Source organism: Cnephaeus nilssonii, assembly GCF_951640355.1.
Source record: "Cnephaeus nilssonii genome assembly, chromosome: 7".
Classification (NCBI taxonomy): Eukaryota; Metazoa; Chordata; class Mammalia; order Chiroptera; family Vespertilionidae; genus Cnephaeus; species Cnephaeus nilssonii.
In genome coordinates, this window is record NC_137078.1 from 101774437 (window position 1) to 101793504 (window position 19068).

The 19068-nt window shown below is 71.9% G+C and overlaps 1 protein-coding gene across 2 annotated transcripts; it reads right to left on the reverse strand.

The window, feature by feature from the left end:
• Window positions 1–564: 564 nt before the first annotated feature.
• Window positions 565–18589, reverse strand: ARHGEF16 (Rho guanine nucleotide exchange factor 16). Of its 2 annotated transcripts, none has more exons than XM_079777328.1 (15): window positions 18462–18589; window positions 13203–13803; window positions 11428–11473; window positions 10235–10404; window positions 8711–8767; window positions 8077–8237; window positions 5675–5827; window positions 5464–5593; window positions 4567–4641; window positions 4277–4369; window positions 3835–3986; window positions 3083–3271; window positions 2240–2313; window positions 1765–1866; window positions 565–1367 (listed from the first exon to the last, which is right to left on the reverse strand). In XM_079777328.1, the coding sequence occupies exons 2-15, from the start codon at window positions 13782–13784 to the stop codon at window positions 1228–1230; spliced, it is 2124 nt and encodes a 707-aa protein (XP_079633454.1). In that variant the 5' UTR covers window positions 13785–13803; window positions 18462–18589; the 3' UTR covers window positions 565–1227. The 2 variants fall into 2 exon arrangements, with proteins under 2 accessions (XP_079633454.1, XP_079633453.1); XM_079777327.1 differs by having other exon boundaries at window positions 18478–18572.
• Window positions 18590–19068: the final 479 nt, after the last annotated feature.

Genomic DNA, 19068 nt, shown 5'->3' on the forward strand with positions numbered 1-19068 from the left:
GGCCTGACCAACCAGCCCCCAGGCCCCGCCGCTCCTAGCCCGGGCCTTGCCCCCTCCCTCACCCCATCCCGGGCAGCGTCTGCGCAGGATGGCCCTGTTGGGGCTCCGGTCCGCCTCTGCCCTCTGCGGAGGCCACGGAGGTCACCTTGCAGGTCTGCGAGAAGTGGCTCCACCCTCCTGGCCCAGGGGACGGGCTCGGAGGTCCACCCTCCCCCAGCCCCTCCCCCTGGGGGGCCTTCCCTCCTGGGCCCACAGCTGGCTGGCTCCAAGGCCTTGTTCACAGACGCTCTGTGCTGAGCCATCTCATCGGGGGCAGGGGGCTCCCAGCCGCCCCCGGGAGGGGCCTGGTGCACCCGGGCTGGATGCCGAAGCCGGTGCCCAGTGGACGGGCAGACAATCCAAGGGCGGCCCTGCCAGCCGAGGCCACAGGAGGGCCGCGGGGCTTCTGGGAGAGTGGACGGTCCCTGAGCCCGGCCAGGCAGCTGACAATCCCCGCCCCCCCCCCAGCCCGCAGCCTGCCGGCCTCTCCCATCTGCAAGTCCCCTCTGGGTGTCTCCCAGGCTCTGCTGTCCTCACGCCCCCAGGCCCACTGGCCTCGCCCAGGACTCCAGCCGGACAGACGCGGGCCAAGAATGGGCCCGAGGGACCGTGAGCGGGCGCCCAGGCGGGTGACTGACCCAGCACAGTGACCGCACACGGGCCGGCCCCCCGCCCGCGGCACCTGGGGGCTCGTGTGGCCGGCGCGGCTCAGGTGTGTGTGGAAACCAGGTGTCCCACCAGCTCTTTAATGTCCCCGGAAAGCGCAGTCACAGTACATGCTGGCCACACGGTCCCCTCCCACCCCCCCTCCTCTCGGGAGGCAGGGTAGCCCGGGCGCGAGGCCTCCTGTGCACACGGGGCACGAGGGGGGCAGGAGGTAGGCAGCCACGCCATCCCCAGTTCTTGGGGTCCCTCCACGTCACGTGTGGCCCAGTTCTGAGTGCACGGGGCAGGGGGGGCTGGCGGGAGCCGGCGGGGGCAGTGGCCACGGCCCCTGGGCTCCTCCCGGGGACTGGGCCAGGGGTCAGGGCTGGCGTGGCCCACGAGCTTGTCTGGAGCCACGGCGGCAGGGCACGGTCCTCGGGGAGACCCAGGACGGTCAGGCTCCTGGGACGAGTCACTGTGCGCCCGGGGCCCGGCACGGCCGCTGGCGGGCTGGAGTGTGGGCTGAAGCCGCCGGCGGGGCGGCTACACGTCCGTCTCCACGCGCAGCCGCTCCATCCGGCGCACGTTGCCCTCCACGGCCACGTGGTTGGTGATGCTCTGGACGAAGTCCTCGGGGAACCAGCCCGTCTCCCCGTCCCGCAGCCTCTCGCCGTAGAGCCATCCTGACCCAGACGTGGGCAGTGAGGGCAGGGCCTGGGCACCCCGAGGGGCCCGGCCTCGGCCTCCCCGGCCCCCGAAGCCCACCACCGCCTCCCCCAAGGGGGTCTTGACAAGGTCTCGGGGCTCCAACCAGCTCTGCCGGCCTGTGGGGGTCCCAGCAGCAGAGCCCCCACTCAGGACACAGCCTTTGTCCTGCACCTCGGGGGCGTCTGCAGGTGCCCGGAGGAGGTGCTGCAGGGCTTGGTCCCAGGCTGGCCGTGAGCAGTGACCTCTGGGGTGGCCAGACCCTCGCCCGCCTGGGGTCCAGCTTGCCTGGGCCCCTCCCCCCGTACTCCCCCGGCTCCGCCCCCCCTTGCCTCCCCGTGCCCGGCCCGCTCCTGCTCGCCCGCTCCTGCTCACCGTCCTCCCGCTGCAGGATCAGCACCACGTCCGCCTGCTGCAGCGAGATCTCGTCCGCCTGCTTGGCGAAGTAGGCCTTGGTGACCTCCACCTGCGGCAGGTCTGGGGGCAGAGGCCGGTGTGAGGGCCCGTCTGCGGGGAGGGGTGGGCTCCTGACAGCCCCCAGGGCCCCGGTCTCCTCTGGCCGGAGGGTCAAAGTGCCCGCCCGCAGGGGGCGCTCCCAGCTTCGGGGGGCGGGGCGGGGCGGGAGGAAGGGGTCTGCGGGCCTCTTGCTCCAGATCGTGGGTCTGATCCCACCAGCTCCGGGGCTCCGGGCACCACAGGGAGGGAGGCCCCGCAGGTGGGCAGGTCCCCCGGGGTCAGGCTGTGGGACGGACGGAGGGACGGAGAGTACCTCCCCCTCCTGCCCCCCCCCCCCCCAGGGCTGGAAGAGGAGCTGCGAGCCCCGCTCCTGGGGCTCCGGGCGAGCGCTCACCTCCCTTGTTGGCGAGGCCCAGCCACTGCTGCTCCCTGAGCGTCAGCGCCGTGATCCAGCGGGCCCGGTCACTCCTGGGGACGGAGCGTGAGCGGGGCCGAGGCTGAGGCCGCCAGCCCGGTGGCTTTGGCTTTAAGCCCCCACCCCCGTGTGGCACAGACACCCTTCCACGAACCTGGGCAGGAGCCAGGAGCTGTGAGCGGGCTCCCCACCCCCCCCCCCGGAGCCTCCCCACCCCACTCCACCGGGGCCGAAGCCTGGGAGGTCCCAGAGCATGGGGAGGAGCGCAGGCAGGCTGAGCCTGAGCCACACCTGCCCGGGTCCGAGCCAGGGGCAGCGGCCGCCTCAGCATCCTGGCCCCCTGCCTCCTGCGCCGGGCTCTGCGCCCCCTGCCTCTTGTGAGCCTCAGCTTCCCGCTGGGGGCGGGGGGCAGACTGTCTGCTGGGCTCCCTCAGTGTACCGAGTCCCTCCCTGTTCCAGCCCTGCTGTCCTCCGGCTGCTCCATGCCATGGCCTCCTGCCCCAGGGCCTTTGCACGGCTGCGCCTCTGCTGGAGCCCTGAGCCTGGCTCCCCACGGAGCCCTGTGCATGAGGCTTCCTCCCCAGCCCCACCCCCTGCTCCCTCTCCTGCCCGTTTGTCTCCTGTTTGTCTCACCCCTCACCCCTCAGCTGCTCGTCTTGTGGCTGGGGTGCCCCCTCCCGGGAAGGTGAACCCCGTGAGGACGAGGCTGTCCCTGCACGTGGTGTGTGCCCGCAGAGCAGCGGTCAGGGATGGGGGCGGCAGGAATCCCATCCTCATGGGTCACGCAGAGCCCCCTCCCCCAGGGAGCCCTCCCGGACTTACGCGGAGTCCGAGGACAGCAGGATCCTCTCCTGGCGGCCCTCGCTGTTGTGCAGCAGGGTCACCTGGAAGGGGTGCGGCACCGACGAGCTGCGGTTGCCGCCGCCGGGCAGGGGGAGCTCTGTGGCCTCCACCTTGTGGACCTGGAGCTGGTCCACGTGGGCGTAGTCCTGGACCACGAAGCTGTCCTCGCTGCGGGAGGGGGCGGGTGAGGGGCGGGGTCTGTGGTCCCTCAGCGGCCGGGGCCAGGCCGCCGGGAGGGCGCGCTCTAGCTGGCCCACCCCCCACCTGGAGAATAGCGGCCACAGGGGTCCTGGTGGCTGGGCAGGCAGGCCCAGGTCTGCAAGTGGAAGCCAGAGGCACGGCGCCCCGGGACCCCTGTGGGGGGTGGGGTGGCGCTGAGCACCCCCTGGAGCTGCATGTGTCCTTGTGGAGGGGACCCGGGCCGCTGCCATGGACAGATCGGCTGGGCAGGGTCCTGTGTGTGTCCCCCACTCTGAGCCGGCTCCCCCTGCGTCCTCCCAGCCTCCAGCCCACGCTTGGCCCTAAGGCCGCAGCCCAGCCACGGCCCACGGCCCACGGCCCACGGCCCACAGCCCGCAGTCCACGGCCCGCAGTCCACAGCCCACAGCCCACAGCCCGCAGTCCACGGCACACAGCCCGCAGTCCACAGCCCACGGCCCACGGCGCACGGCCCACGGCCCACAGCCCACTGCCCACGGCCCACAGCCGGCCCCCGCGGGGGGTGGGCCCACCTCTTCTTCTTGGTGACCACCAGCACGTCGTTGAACAGGAACAGGTGGCACGTGGGCCGGCTGGCGAGTTTCCGGAACAGCCCGGTCTCTTCCACCACGAACAGCTCCCCGCGCTTCAGCAGCCAGCGGGAGGCGGAGATCAGCGGGAGGGACTGCGGGACAGACAGACAGACGTCAAGCCCCGGTCCCCGGTGGGCCAGGCCTGCAGCTGCTGGTGGGGACCGGCCCCAGGGCTGCCCAGGAGATGCATCCCGGCCGCAAGCGAAGGGCCATCCAGTCGGCTGCTCGGAGCCAGGCCCCGGGCTCGCTGCGCCTGCCGGGTGCTCCCTTGGCGCCCGGGAGGGCTCCCCCGGGGGGGAGTGGTCTGGGAGCTGGGAGGGGTCCGGGCCAGCCGGGCGGTGGGCATGGCGGGGCACAGCAGGCGTCCTCTGGGGCTGCCTACCTTGACCTTGCCGAAGTCCAGCTGCGTCTGCAGCGTGTACATCTGCTCCATGCGCTCCATCTTGTGGGCCCCCTCGTTGCATTGCTTCACCAGCTGCAGGGCGGGGGGGGGGCGGTGGGCGGGCTGCAGGCCCCACGGCCCGTCGCCGCCCTCCGGCTGTGTGCGAGCTCCCTTCCCTCTAGGCCTCAGTTTCCCCACTGGCACCACGGAAAGCTTGGGGCGGACAACCTTCAAACGCGTCCCGCCGGGCCCTCGGGGTCTCTGTTGTCGGGGGTGGGGTCCCATCTCACCTTGTTCATGGCTTTGAACGCGCGGCTGGCGGCCCTGTACCTCTCGGGGTGGCCCTGGGTCTTGAGGCAGAGTGTCTGCAGGGGAGACAGCCGGTGTGAGAGCGCCAGGCACCCTCCTGCCCCAGGTCAGTGGTCCGCGTGGGGGAGGCTCCCTCACAACACCAGACCCAGGTGGGGGCCGGGGAGGTCGGGGGCTCCTGCCAGGCCCCACTGGGGGACACAGCGCCCAAATGGCTCAGCCAGGCCGGCCCGGCTGGGGGGACCTGGAGTGAGTGCCCCCAGGACCCGCTCCTTTCCATCCTGGCAACCTTCGTCCAGGCAGGGGGGCCCCACAGCCTCTATTCCTACTCCCCCCAGAATGCCCGGGAGGGGACGTCCCCTCTGGCCTGGACAGGTGACCGCCTAGCACAGGGCCACATGCTACCTCAGGAGCATAGCTGGGCTCCTGCCACGTGTGTGTTCACATGTGCATGTGTGTGCCTTTCACCCTCACATGCCCCTCTGCCCCTTGAGCCAACATCTCAGAGACGCAAGCCACTCCAGGGAGCCCCTCCGAGCCCCCTCCCTGCGCCCGGGACAACTGGCTGAGGGGTGCTAGGAGGCGCCGATGGCCCAGGACCGACGCCGGCAGGGGTCTGGGTGACGCGGGGTAAGACGCATCCACGTGCCCGTCACGTCAAGTGCAGGGCCAGGTCCTGGCAGAGACAGGTCTACGGGTGACGGAGACGATGCTGGGACCACGTCGCCATGGCGCCTACAGCTCTTATCATGCTCCTCGTCACTGTCACGTCACAGGTGACGGGTGGAGGCGGAGGTCCCGAGGGAGCAAGGCCGGGTCCGAGCGTGAGACCCGGGAGCCCAGGCGCCCCCTCCCCGCCGGGCCCAGCCGGTGCTCACGTCGGTCAGGAGGGGCAGCCGGGTGACCCTCTGCATGGGGAGGATGAGGAAGGAGATCATGGGCAGCCCGCCGCACGCTGGCCGCCTCTCGATCTCCCGGAGGGCGTCTCGGAAGGCGGTGTTGCTGCTTCTGCGGGAGCAGGCGGGGGCGGGTCAGACCCGGGCGCCGGGCTGCGAGCGGCCGTGCCCCCGCCCGGCCCCCGCCGCTCACGTGAGCCTCTGCAGGGCGCGCTGCTGGTAGACCTCGTTGGAGCAGTAGGCCACGTAGGGGTGGAAGTGCCGCTCCGCGTGCTCCTCCAGGATGTCGCTGATGTCCTCCACGCACACCTGCGCCTTGTGCCGCCGCTCCAGGTCCTCGAAGAACCTGCGGGCGAGGGCCGAGGCTGACTGCCCACGCCGCATGTGAGCACACACACAGAGAGACACACACATACAAACAGACACACACAAACAGGCACACATGCAAACACCACACACGCACACACACGCGCACACATGCAAACGCACACATACACACACAGACACACACATGCGAACACACACAGGCACACATGTACACACATGCAAACACCACACACACACGTGTACACACATACACACACACACACACATGCCCAGCTCAGCTCCAGGGCAGCATGCACGTGGACGGGACCCCACTGGCCCCGGAAAACCCCAGAGAGATCCGCTCCTGGAATGAGCAATGACTGGGCACAGACCCCGGGCCAAACCCAAGGCCACGCCCCTCCGGCTCGGGCAGGAGGTGCCCCAGGACAGAACTCCACCCTGATCGACTCCCGGGGACTTGGTCAGAGGCGCCAGGACCTGCCTCGAGCCCAGCACCCCCGCCCAGCTCAGAGCCGCGCCTCCGGGCAGACTCCCCGAGGTGACAGCCACACCCCGATCCTCCTGGGGGTTCCCCGAGCGAGGCTCAGTGCACCCAGGCCTTGCAGGGGGGTGAGGATGCCTGAGCCAACGTCGGGCGGGCCTGGCCCAGGCTCTGCTCCCTCAGGCAGCCGCTGCCCTGGGCTGGGCCCGGCAGGTCACGTGCCACACAGGCTCCAGCTGCAGCCTCCAGTGCACCCCAACCGCCGGCAGGCGCCGGACCCCAGGCCCCACACCTCCCAGGCCTCGCCAAGGCACCGAGGTCCGCCCACCCCAAGGCTCTGTCCCGAGAAGTCCCGCCCTGGGGCCGGGCCGAGGCCACCCCCATGCCGGCGTCTCTTCAGTCCCTGAGCTGGGACGGCCCGGAACAGTCCTGCGAGGAGGTAAGATGCTGGCTGACCTCCGGGGGCAGAGGGCAGAGGGCAGAGTCCCAGAGCTCAGACCCACACGGCGACCTCAGGCGGCCTGCACCCCCTCATCCAAGAGTAACCAGCTGGGGCCGCAGCCTTACAGCTCACCCCTGGGGGGAGGGGGAGCTGGTACCCAGACAGTGAGGTGGGCGAGTCAGCCCAACCCAGGACCTGCGGCCAGGGCACCACCCGGGAGGAAATGGGACCCCTGGAAGACGGGGCCCGGCTCTGGTTGCCCGGGCGAGGCCAGTGGGGGGGGCAGGGAGGGGAATGAGCCTCGGCCGGGTCCCTCAGGCCTGCCCCAGGCCCGGCCTGCCCTCCCGCCCACAGGGACCAGGATCCCTTTCCGCGGAACGTCCTGAGGCTGACGGGCAGCCCGGCAAATGGCACAGTGTGTCAGGAAAGATGGGGACCCCACACCCAGCCCCAGGATGACACTCAGGCACAGGCAGGCGTGCTGGCAGCACCCCCTGTGAGAATTCTGGAAGGTTCTGAGAAGGGGCTGGGAGGTCTGGACGGCCCTGAGCCACTGACCCAAAGTAGCCGATCCCTGGGGAGGCCGCGTGAATGGCCGCAGTGCGTACCTGGACTGTGCCCGCCACAGGAGTAAACACACAACTGCTGCCCCCACGTGTGCACACACATGCACACACACTCACACACACGGTGTGTTCACACACATGCAAACAGCTGCTACCCCACACATGTGCACACATACATGCACTCGCACACATACCTGCTGCCAAACGTGTATACCCACTTGTACACATGTGCATGCACACACACAGCCCCACGCAGGCCCGCAGCTGCATGCCCAGCCCCCCCTCCACCTCCTGCCCTGCAACCAGAGCCCTGGGCCGGGCACCAGACACCCCAGGAGGAACATGACCCGGTGCAATGAGAGGCCACCCCACCTCGCCCTGTGGGCGCCTCACGCCTGGCCAGGCAGCCCTCTGGGCCCGGGTGCCCTGGTGGGAACGTGCCTGTCGCTGGGCAGAGCCATGTCCCACGGGAGATGTCCCCCTCTGAACCTCAGGGGACAGGGTGCAGGGTCCCAGGACACCCACAGTCTGGCGCTCAGCTCTCCCCGGGTCACTCTCTGGCCTCAGGGCCCAGGAGGTCCTCACCCTCCCAGCACACTGCTGCCCCCCCCAAACCCCCCCGGCCCCCCCGAGACCCAGACCAGGGGCCTCGGGAGCTGCCCTCCCACCCTCGCCAGGACCTGCTGCCACGGCCCCAGCCCGAGGGGGGTGTCCTCCAGGCACGCGGTGGGCGGTGGGTTGTGGGGGGGCGGGTGGTGGGTTGTGGGGGTGCGGCTCACCTCTGGCTGGCGCCCTGCACGTCCAGGATGTTGGAGAAGAGGTGGTGGTGCTCCGTCTGGGTCATGGTGGCCCGCAGCTCCCGGGACTGCAGGAACTCGGCCACCAGGATGCCCAGGCTGTGCTGGTAGGAGAACTCGGACGTGAGGATCTCGAAGATGGCCTGTGGGAGCAGGGGGCGCCGGAGAGAGGTTTGGAGGAGCCGCCCGCCAGGGCAGCCTGCACACACGCGCGCGCGTGCGCGCGCGCGGGCTGGCCAGGGCGCGTCTGAGCTCAGCGGCATGGACAGCCAGGGCGAGGCGACGGGCCGAGGCTGAGCCCCCCGGACAAGCCCTGGTGGGATGAGCGTGCAGCCAGGGGGATGGGACCCCGACTCCTGGGTCTGCGCTCTGGCTCGGCCAAATAGGAGCTGTGACCCTGGGCAAGGGGACGCGGTAGCTGCCCAGCCGCTGCCCCACCCGCCAAGGGCGTCAGCCATCGCCCTGGTGACTGGCCCAGGAGGTGGTGGGAGTGGAGGTGGGGGTGGGGGTGGGGGGCGGAGGGAGGGGGGCAGGCAGGCGGGCAATGTCACCACGGCCTCTGCCCCCCGCACGGCGAGGCTGGGACACAGGGCTGCACCCCCACCGAGCCGCTCACCTCCTGCCTCTTGCGCTCCTCGGCCGGCAGCGTGTCCAGGATGCCCGACTCCACCACCTGGGGGCACAGGCCTGGGGTCAGGGGCCACGTGTCCCGAGTCCTCCCTGCCGGGCCGGGGCCACCGTGGACGCCAGAGACGCCTGGAGAGGGCGGAGCCAGGCTGGCCGGGGAGCCACCCTCCCAGGCTCAGCGCAGTGGGTCCACCGAGCTGGCCCGTCCCTGCCTGATCCCGTCACCGGCGTCTCTCCTCTCCAGGGACATCCTGGGTGGGCCCTGCACCCCTACAGGGAGCCCTGGGGTGCGAGGGAGGAGAGGAGTCCGGAGAGAAAGGCCGAAGGCACACAGCAGGGGAGGGTGCAGAGGGCAGGGCCACCTGGGAAAGCTGGGGGGCCTGGGCCCTGAGTCAGCGCTCTGCCCAGGAGGTTGGGGGTGACACTGCTCCAGCAGGCGCCCCTCAGCTCCCTGCCCTGTCGGGGCCGTGGCCTCCAGGCTGCCCTGGTGGAGTGTGGCTCTCAGCCACGGTGTGCCCGTCGGGACAGGCTGGGCTGCGCCTCTGCCTGAGGGCACCCCTTCTGTAGGACCCAGAGCCCCCCCCATTCCTGCTCCTCCTCGCTGGGCTGGGCACAGGCCGTGTCCTAGGCCTATGCGGGGGCGGGTGAGGGGGGCAAACCCCATGCCTCTTCCTCTAGCCCAGGCTGGGCTGAGACCCAGTGCAGGGGGTGGGGTCAGAAACCCCGCCGTGCGTGGAGGCTGCAGCGTCCTGAACGCCACGGGACCCGGGGGCCATGTGCCTGGCCCCTGGCACGCAGCTGGCACCGGCAGGTGGGCACGCGTTTCCCACTTCCCATCCGCCTACCCTCACCCCGCCTGCGCTCCCCGGGGGGTCCCACGGCATCAGCTCTCACCCCCTCTGGGCGCACGCCCAGGGTCCGCGTACCGCAGACGGGGGACACCGAGTGCCCGCCCACTGCTCGCCGCGCCCACAGCTGCCGCCCGGCTCCCACCGCGGCTCCCGGGGACAGGTCAGGAGTCTGCCCGTGGCCCCCTGGGCCTCGGGGGTGACAGCCGCTCCCCGGCACGTGCTCAGAGCCCGGCCCCCATCCTGTGCTCTCACTGAGTCCCCACATCCCTGCAGGTGGAGTGAGGGGGGGCTCGGCAGTGGCACGGGGCTCTGTGGGAGCCGAGGCCTGGCCCCCCGCCCCCCCATCCCCTCCTGCCTCCTCAGGGGACCTCCTGGCACTTTCCTGGGGGCAGGGCCCTGCAGGAGAGGTTCCTGGTACCCACAGCTCCCCGAAGGCCAGCTGAGCAGGAAGCAGAGAGCACGGGGCTCAGCGGGGACGCGCGTCACACACCTGGACGGCACCTGCCCCCGCCCCGCCTGAGACCACAGGTGCAGGGCAGGGCGGGCTGCTCAGAGGATAGGGATGAGCTCTTCTGTGGCTCGGGCGGGGGACGGGGGGGCTGGGGAGGCCCCAGGACTGACCGCCCACGGGAGGGGAAGGGCTGCCCCAGCAGCCGGCCTACCTCGGGGAGCTGGCTCCAGGTGACCTGGGGGGCCCGGAAGCTCTTGACCACGATGGGGGCGCCCACCGTCCGCGCTCCCTCGGGGCTGCCCGGCTCGTCCAGCAGGTCGTCGTCGGACTCCTGGCTGGTGGTCAGGCCTCGCTCCCGGATCTCCTGATAGAACCGGGGGTCTGCGGAGAGGGGGCGCATCACGCGGGGGCCCGGGGGCCGGGAGCGGGCCTGGCCCCCCCAGAACCCACAGGCCGAGGCCCGAGGAGCCCCTGAGAACATCAGCGCCCCTGGAGCAGGCTCCCCTGGGCCGCTGGCTGCTCCGGGCGGGCGGGCAGGGTGGCGCCGGGTGCAGAATGTGGCACCTTCAGCGGAGCTGACAAATCAGAGCACACGGGGGGGGGGGGGGGGGCTGCAGAGGCCTTGGGGGGCTGTCCCAGGCTGGGCCCAGAGCCCTCAGACCAGGGCTGTGTCCCGCTCCCACACTGCAGGCCCCGAACGGCCCAGTCCACGGCTCAGGGCCCCGAGGGCCCCCGTGCACCCCTCCACGCCTCACTCTGGGGCCTGGGGCAGGAGCCGGGTCCTGACACCCCCCCACTCCGGCCTGTGTCCGCCCACAGAGGTCGGGGCTGGCAGGGAGGGTGGACCCACCCGGTCTGGGCCTGTGTCCTCAGAAGCCCAGGCCTGGCACCCAGGCCCCACCCCTCATGCCCAGCGGGTGCTCCATCCTGGCTGGACAGGCACTTCCTCTCCCTCCCCATGGGGCCCTGTTGGCACCCCCCCCTCAGCAGGCTGATGGCACTGCTCTGAGCCCCCCCCCCCCAAGGCGCAGCTGCCGCCCACGCCCTCCGAGCTCCACCCCACGGGCTCCCCGTGCCCCACGACGACCCCAACAGAGCCCAGCAGGCGTGTCCTCCCCGTGGCGCCTTGGTTCCCCGTGTGGCCCCCAACACACACACGAGGTGCTGGACAACTGTCGCCTGGGGTGAGTGGGGGGCTCTGTCTGTCTCCTGCCCCTGGGACGGTGCAGAAGGGAGTCCACGGGAAACTTCTAGGCCTTTCTAGACCCATCAGCGCTACACGGCCAGGTGGCCACAAGGACCTCTGGTCCCCAGAGGAGTCCCTGCAGACCCCCTCCCCGTCCCCAGCGAGGCCTGTCTCATTGGGTCCGGCCCGGCCCACGGCAGCTCCCAGGCCACACTCACCGTCCTTGAAGGAGCCCTTGTGCGCACGCTTCCGCCCCAGCGTCTTCTGTGCGAAGGAGACAGAAACACCAGCGGTCAGCAGGGAGGGGGGGCAGGTGTGGGCCCAGAGCGGCTGCTCCCCCCGGGGCCCGGCAGGAGTGGGCTCTGCTGAGCAACAGGAGCCGCTCCATAGATGCTGCTCCGAGGGAGGCGGGCCGCCAAGAGGAGGCCAGGGCAGGAGGGATGCCTCCAGAGCAGTCAGGGCAGATCCAGGAGGGCTGCCTGGAGGTGGAGGCAGGATTGAACTAGTGAAGAGAGGCGCTCAGGAAAGTGGGGTGTTCCCACTCGGGGAAGCCCGAGGCAGGACAGGTGTGGTTAGGAGAAGGCCGAGAGGGACACGGGGAGGGAGCGGTGGCCTGAGGCAGCAGGAAGAAGAGGGTGAGCGTCCGGCCCCGCACCCTGAGGCCCGGCAGCGGGTGCAGGGCTGCGAGGTGGGCGCGGACCACACCCCGGCCCACCGGACCACACCCCGGCCCACCGGACCACACCCCGGCCCACCGGCTGCTGCTCAGAGCTGCCTTCCCGGCGGGACACGCCGTCCCCGACCTCACAGGTGCCAGCTCCACGTGTGAGAGCTGGTTCTGCTAACGAGTCGGGGCCTGAACCTCCCGTGCTGGTCTGGAATGTGTGGCGCTGCCAGCTGCACCTGGGCCTGTGCACCCCCCGCCCCGCCCTGCATTGTCCCCCCCTCCCCCAGTGCCCTCACCCCTCCCGCCTCCAGGTCTGGGCACAGGCTGCTGTCTCAGCCCCTCCTCCACCCGGCACCCGTCCTTCGCCTGTGCCTCGCTTTAACCCTCCCCTTCCGAGCCCCCAGGCCCCGTGCTCCCGGGGAGTCCCTGCCCCGTGCTCCCCTGGGTCCCTGAGCATCCCCACTGCCCGGGAGCACTCCTGGGCCTGACCGCTGGGACCCCTCCGCCCCTGCCCAGAACCTGTGACTCAACAGAAGGAACGAATGGCCCGCAGGCCTGGCCTGGCCGTGGATGCTGAGGCTGAGGCAGTGCCCGGGCCCGGCTTCTCAGGGAGGCACGGCGGTGGGCAGCGTCCACCCCCCAGGCCGGGGCATCTTTAAACTCAGGACGGTGGCTATGGCCTCCTCGCCTGCACCCTGGGGGCCTGTCTTCCCACCGTCTGGGCAGGAGCCCTAAGCTGGGAGGCCGTCGGATGGCAACCATGGGCACAGAGCTCCCGGGTGAGGTGCCCGTCTGGCTGGCCCTGGGCCTGCCCCGTGCTCCCCAGAATGCAGAGGCCACGTGGCTGTCGGGCAGGAAAGGGGGCTGTGTGTGCTGAGGGCGGCAGACTGCTCCTGAGCTGGAGGCAGCCAGAGCGCCCCGCCCCTCCAAGTCCTCGACAGGAGCCCCCGGCACTGAGCCCGGCCAGTGGCTGCAAAGCCATCCCTGAACCCTGCCCTTCAGACGGGCCGGCTCCCCCTCGGGGCTGGTCCCGCCCCAGGCTGCCCCGCTGTGTCTGAGAGCGACTCACACTATGGGGCCCTGGGCAAAAGCTTGGACCTTTGTGAGCCTCAGCTGCCTCATCTGTGAAATGGGGACAGTCAGCCAGCTCACAGGCGGCTGCCGGTCTCAGGGAACAGCTGTCAGGAGCCTGCACGTGGCAGGTGCTCAGAAGCGGCAGCTGGGACGGTGATGCGAAGGCTGCCCGCCCCCCTGCCCACGGGCTCCCGGGGCCCGAGGCACAACCCCCAGCCCCCAACCCCCCTTGTCCAGGCGCACGGGCCCCACCTTATTTCGGGGCGAGTGCCGAGCAGGAGGCGGGGCGGCCTCCTCGGCCAGCGCGTGGAGCTTGGGGCTGAGCTGGACGGGGGCCACCTCGCCGCCCAGCGCCCCCAGGCCCTTCATGGCCGCGCGATAGGACTGGCTGCGCAGGTTCCGTGAGAGCGCCCCCCCGGGGCCCGTGTCCATGTCCATGTCGTCCAGGGAGAAGCTGGGCGCCGCGAGGAGCCGGGGCTCCCGCCGGGCGGCCTCCTTGCTGAGCACGGCCGCCCCGAAGCTCTGGTGGCGCGCCGGGGCCTTGGCCTTGCTGGACACGGCCAGGCTGCGGGGGATGAGCTGCGCGGTGCCCAGCTTGAGGGCCGCGGGGCTCTGCGTGCTCAGGACGACGGCGCGCGGCTCCCTGGCCTCCGGGGACGCGGGCCGGGGCCCCGGGGCGTCGGGCTGGAAGACGGCATTGCTCCTGCCCTGCAGGGGGCTCCGGACCAGCGGGAGCCGGGGCTCGGGGTTCCCCTGGGCGTCCAGCCGCAGCTCCGAGTGGAAGCGGCCCTCCAGCAGCTGTTCCTCCAGGGAGCTGTCCGAGCGCCGGGCCATGCCGGGCGGCCGCGGGGTCCTGCGGGGACAGGCACAGGTCAGCCGCGGGCACGGACACAGCCACCAGGACTGCCGGGCGCCGCATACAGCCGGGGCCGTGCGGGGAGGGTCCCTGCACCGCGGCCCGCGGGACCCAGGCGGGAGCAGCCGGCAGCCGAGGCCGCCCTGCGAGGCCGTCACGCTTCCTCTGCCGCGTCGCCCACGCCGAGGACAAGCCCGAGCTGGGGGGGCAGCGTGGGCAGCGCGGGGCGGCGGGGTCCTGGGCCCCAGGCCTGGGATGGGACCCGCCACGCGGCCTGTCGGCACCACTCCCACCGGGCAGGTCCCAGCCCACGCCCACCTCACACCCCTGCCCCACGTGGGGTCTGCGAGCTCCCCGGGAAGTTCCAGTTCGGCCCAGGGACCCTCCCTGTGGGGGGCGGGCAGAGTCGGGCACCGGCTGGCCTAGCCCGCAGCACAGCCCGACGCTGTGTGGCACCCGGACCGGTTCTCCGCTAACACCCAGGAGGGGGCGGGCGGTGCCTCCCGGGCCGAGAAGCCTGCCACCCCCACGCCGGCGGCCACCCCCGCATTCTTGGGGACAGTCTGAGTCAGCCGGAAGAGGAAGGCGGCGGCCACTCGGCCTCCCCCGCGCCCGCTGGGTGTTGACGTGGCTGCCTCTCCCCGGGCCCGGCTAGACCGGGGCTCAGACCTCCACGGGGAGCCTGCCCCCGAGCAAAATGCGCCGCGTGGGCAGCCAGCGGACCCGAAAGGTGCGGCCTCTCATCCTAAGGGCAGCAGCGCGACCGTGCCCCCGAAGCCCCACAGCCCGTCCCGTCCCCCTCCCCTCCTCCTGCCGCCTGCCCAGGCCCGACTCTCCTCCTCGGAGCCCGGCCGGACCCACGGCCTCTCCCAGCCGAGGGCAAAGTCTGCTCCGGGGAAAGTGCCCGGACGGAACCAGTCGGCCGAGCCACTGCAGGGTGTGGCCTCGGTGCCCAGCCAGGCGGCACCCCCCACGGCCTGGGTGCCTCCCGCTGGGGACCCGGGACCGGGGTCTGCGGAACTCCAGGCTGTGCCCTTCCTGCTGCTTAGCTTGTCCCAGAGCCACCCGGGCACAGGCTCCACTCAAACAGCACCGAGAGGCGTCACCAGACAGGCGTCCCCCGCCCCCCGCAATGCCCCCCGCACTGCCCCCCGCAGCGATACCCGAGGGGTTTGTGCGCGGCAGAGTGGACGCGGGCCTGGCCCCCTCTCCGACAAGCACCCCCGCTTGTCCTGCAGCGGCTCCCCCCCCCAAGGCGGCCAGGTCCCTGCTGCGCATCCTGATCACACGGGTCCACACATCGGCCCGTGCGCCCCGACAGCCCGGCCCCTCTCCAGCCTCCCTCCTGTTCTGGGCTGGCCCGGGCCGTCTGGATCCTCCTTCCCCTGCGTCCCCGCCCCCCCACCGTCACAGTGCCCGCTGTCCCCCCCGTCACCGTGCCCGCTGTCCCCCCATCACCGTGCCCGCTGTCCCCCCATCACCGTGCCCACTGTCCCCCCATCACCGTGCCCACTGTCCCCCCGTCACCGTGCCCACTGTCCCCCCATCACCGTGCCCACTGTCCCCCCATCACCGTGCCCACTGTCCCCCCATCACTGTGCCCACTGTCCCCCCATCACCGTGCCCACTGTCCCCCCGTCACCGTGCCCGCTGTCCCCCCATCACCGTGCCCGCTGTCCCCCCATCACCGTGCCCACTGTCCCCCCATCACCGTGCCCGCTGTCCCCCCATCACCGTGCCCACTGTCCCCCCGTCACCGTGCCCACTGTCCCCCCATCACCGTGCCCGCTGTCCCCCCCCTGTCACCGTGCCCGGCTGTTCCATGTCACCGTGCCCGCTGTCTCTTTCTAGGAGACAGGCGTTGAGCTGAAGGGGGGCCCTGTGCCGGGTGCGCATGCACACACGTGAGCACACACGTGAGCACACACGTGAGCACACAGGGGAGCACACACTCCTGAGGGCGGGCTCTCTGACCCCTCCCTGACCCTGAGGTGTCCCTACCCAGCAGCCTCTCCTGCGTGGGACCTAGAGACCCTCCCCTCAGTGTCCTCCCTGGTGCTGGCCTGGCCCGGCATCCGGGAGCACAACAGCCTCCCGGCACGTCCCCACCGCCGGGCGCAGGGCCCAAACCGACGGGTGAGCCGGCTCCACGGGCACTTGCCGCGTTCGTGCTCTCCCAGGTGCCTGTGAGAGCTCGCCCATGCGGGCACCTGCTTTCAAGACACAGGGACCCCCGAGCAGCGTCAGGGGCTCAGTGTGGGTGACCTCCTGCCGTTTCTGCTCAGGGCAGGCTGGAGGGGGTCCCCAGTGGCTGAGCCCCTCACCATCCTGCCCTGCCCCCCAGCACACATCGGGGAGGGGAGGGGGGGCCCGGAGCTCGGCCAGTCCTAGGCTGCACCGGCCCCTCCTGGCAGCCCAGCCCCTCTGGCTCCCTGGACAGACAGGACCCGGGACCCCAGCAGGCCCAGCCCCCCTCCCTCCCCCGAGAGGCACACTTCCTGGCCGGGCCGGAGGCTCTGGTCTCACCTGCTCTCGCAGCCGCCAGCACCCAAGTCACACCGCGGTTGGGACCTGCCACCCCTGGATGTGGACACCACGCGACCTCCATCCCGGGCACACCGGTCCCCTCTGCCGACCCCCAGGTCCTGGGGAGGCTCGGCCGCTCCGGCACCGTCTGCCGACCCAGGTCTGCGCTCAGGCAAACGCAGCCACAATGACGGCCTTGTGCTCGGTAACCCAGCCCGCCACGCCGGAGACGCGGAGTCAGGGGGCAGGCTGCGGCTTTGCAAACCCGAAGCTGGCAGCAGACAGTTCCATGTGCAAGGCGGCCACGGGCCACAGCCAGGGCCCAGCTCCTGGCCGCACGGAGGGGGGGCCGGGTGCTGCTGAGGGCCCTTCAGGCACAGGACGCCCACTCGGGGTGATTGGGAACCAGTGTCCTCAGCGCTGAGGCGGGGACAGAGCGGAGCTGCCGGGGAGTCACCCTCACGAGGGGGTGGGGAAGGCCCACCCGCCACGCCCAGCCCGCACCCGGCCTCTGGCCGCCTCCTTCCCGTGCCACCTGCAGGCCGAGCAGTCGTCCCCGACCACCCGCTGCCCTGCTCACCGCAGCGCCCGCCCCAGGCCCACCTGTCCCTGCCCCAGGCTCCCACCCCTGGATCCAGGCATCCCACGCCCCTGGCTCCCGCCTCGGGCTCGGCTGGCACCACCGCGTCTCCCCACAGGAGCCGGACTCAGTGGGAGCGGGACAGGTGACCAGGGTGTCCTCCAAACACCTCTCGCCCCTGTCCTCGGCCCCTCCCCTTCCGGAAGCTGGGGCTTGTCCTGCTGGGATGGGCGAGGGGACATGGCCTGTGGGGCTCAGGCCGCCGGCAGCAGAGCCGGCGGGGAGCAGGCTGTCCGGACGTCCTGACCCCCACGGCTGCCCGGCAGGCGCGTGGGCTCTCATTGGGAGTGAGGGTGCCCTGACAGGCGGCAGGGTCCGAGCACGCAGCCACCACGGGCCGAGATGAGCAGCTGAGCCCGTCGGTCCCACACGTGGACTGCTGTCCTGGGGGCAGCGACCCTGGACCCACCTGCAGGCTGCCTCACCTCCCTGCCTCCGTTTCCTCGTGGGGTCAGGGATGACCCCCGGGAACCAGGGCGCTGGGGTGGGGGGCTCACTTTTGTCCTCGTGACTCAGGCCTGACCTCTTCCAGGGAGCCCCCGACACCCCCACCTCCCACCTGCCCTCCACCAGGACTCGGGGCGGGCCTGCCTTCGGCCCCTGGCCCTGCCCGTGCCCACAGGGGTCTCGTCTTCTCTGGGCGGCGGGCACCTGAGGGCAGCGAGCGAACCACGGCTGAGCCAGGGCTTGTAAGCGGTCGCACCTGCAGCTCCTGTTCCGGAGGCAGGAGCCCGAGGCCCGTGGAGCCGGGCTCTGAACTCGGGTCCCCGCTGAGCGCCAGGCCGCCAGGCAGTCAGGGTGCCCGGTGTGCCAGGTCTGCAGCCAGGACGCAGGTGCCACGGGCCAGGGCCTTGGAGGGGCCCCCTGCTGGGTGGGCTCAGGCCGGTCGCCCCAGGACGCAGGGGAAAGGTGGGTCAGCCCTGCCAGGCTCCACCTGCCACTCACTCCGCCCCGCCCCCCGCACCCACCCTGCGCCAGGTGCCGGGCTGAGGGCCACTCCAACCTCAGAGACCCTGCCGACCCCAGACGGGTGTCAGAGCTTCCAACCCCCCCCAACCCCCCAACTCAGCGGCAGGGTAGGACCCTCCCTGCGCGGGACCAGCCCCCAGCGGGTTGGGCAGCAGATTCCCGTTCTCGAGAGGGTCCTCCGGTCCCTCCTGGCCGTTCAGAGGCCCCGGGGCTTCCTTCCTACAACCGTGCGCTCTGCGGTCCACGGGCTCCCGGAGAGGGATCCCCACCCGGGCGGGGAGGTCCCCCAGGCGCACCGCTCTGCCGCCTCCTCCTGCAGCCAGTCGGGCGCACCACGGAGGGCGGGGCGCAGAGTTCCAGGACCCGACGGGGTTTGCTGGGGGGTGGAGGGGGGGAGCGAAGGGGGCGAACGGCGCCCCAGGGTTACTGCCTCCCCCAGGCCTCCTCTCCCCTCCCCCCACTTCGCTCACCGGTCCCCCCCGCTCACCTGTCCCCCCGGCTCACCTGTCCCCCCGCTCACCTGTCCCCCCGCTCACCTGCGCCGCGGGGCGGAGGGCACAGCGACCGGCGCGGGCGGCGGTGGAGGGGCCGGCCCAGCCCGCGGCTCCGTTCCCGCTCCGGCCGCGCTCTCCCGCCCCGCCCCGCCCCGCCCCCCCACTTCCTGTGCGGCCGCGGGAGGCGGGAGGCGGCGCCCGGCGGCAGGTGGGCGGCAGGTGGGCGGCAGGTGGGCGGCAGGTGGGCGCTGGCGGCCGGTCCGCGGCTCCGAAGCCCGAAGCCCCGCGGGAGGGGGCGACGCGCACACCTGGCCGCCCCGGCGTCACCGTCCCGGCCGGGCCGCGCGCTCACGTGACCCGCGGCCCCGCGGCCTCCGGGTCAGGGCGCTCCCGGGTCAGGGCCGGAGTCCACGGGGCGCCCCGCCCTCCCGCGCCGCCGCCTAAACAGCCCCCCTCTCCTAGGCCCGGCTCCCCGGCTCCCCGGCCCCCCCCTCCAGGAGCCCCAGAAGCAACCAGCCCCGGAGAATCTGACCTTGGCTGGACCCCGCTGGGCCGAAAGGGCGCCCCCTGCTGGACTCCTGGAAGAGGGCGGGTGCCCCGTGCCCAGGGCTGTGGTCTGGGTACCCGCACCCC

Excerpts from the sequence above, each read along its gene's own strand:
- ARHGEF16 (XM_079777328.1), bottom strand. The coding sequence starts at position 13,784 with ATGGCCCGGCGCTCGGACAGCTCCCTGGAGGAACAGCTGCTGGAGGGC. Across the intron at positions 8,768-10,234 it reads CCTGGAGCCAGCTCCCCGAG|GTGGTGGAGTCGGGCATCCT; the intron begins GTAGGCCGGCTG and ends CTGTGCCCCCAG. Across the intron at positions 8,238-8,710 it reads AGGAGCGCAAGAGGCAGGAG|GCCATCTTCGAGATCCTCAC; the intron begins GTGAGCGGCTCG and ends CTGCTCCCACAG.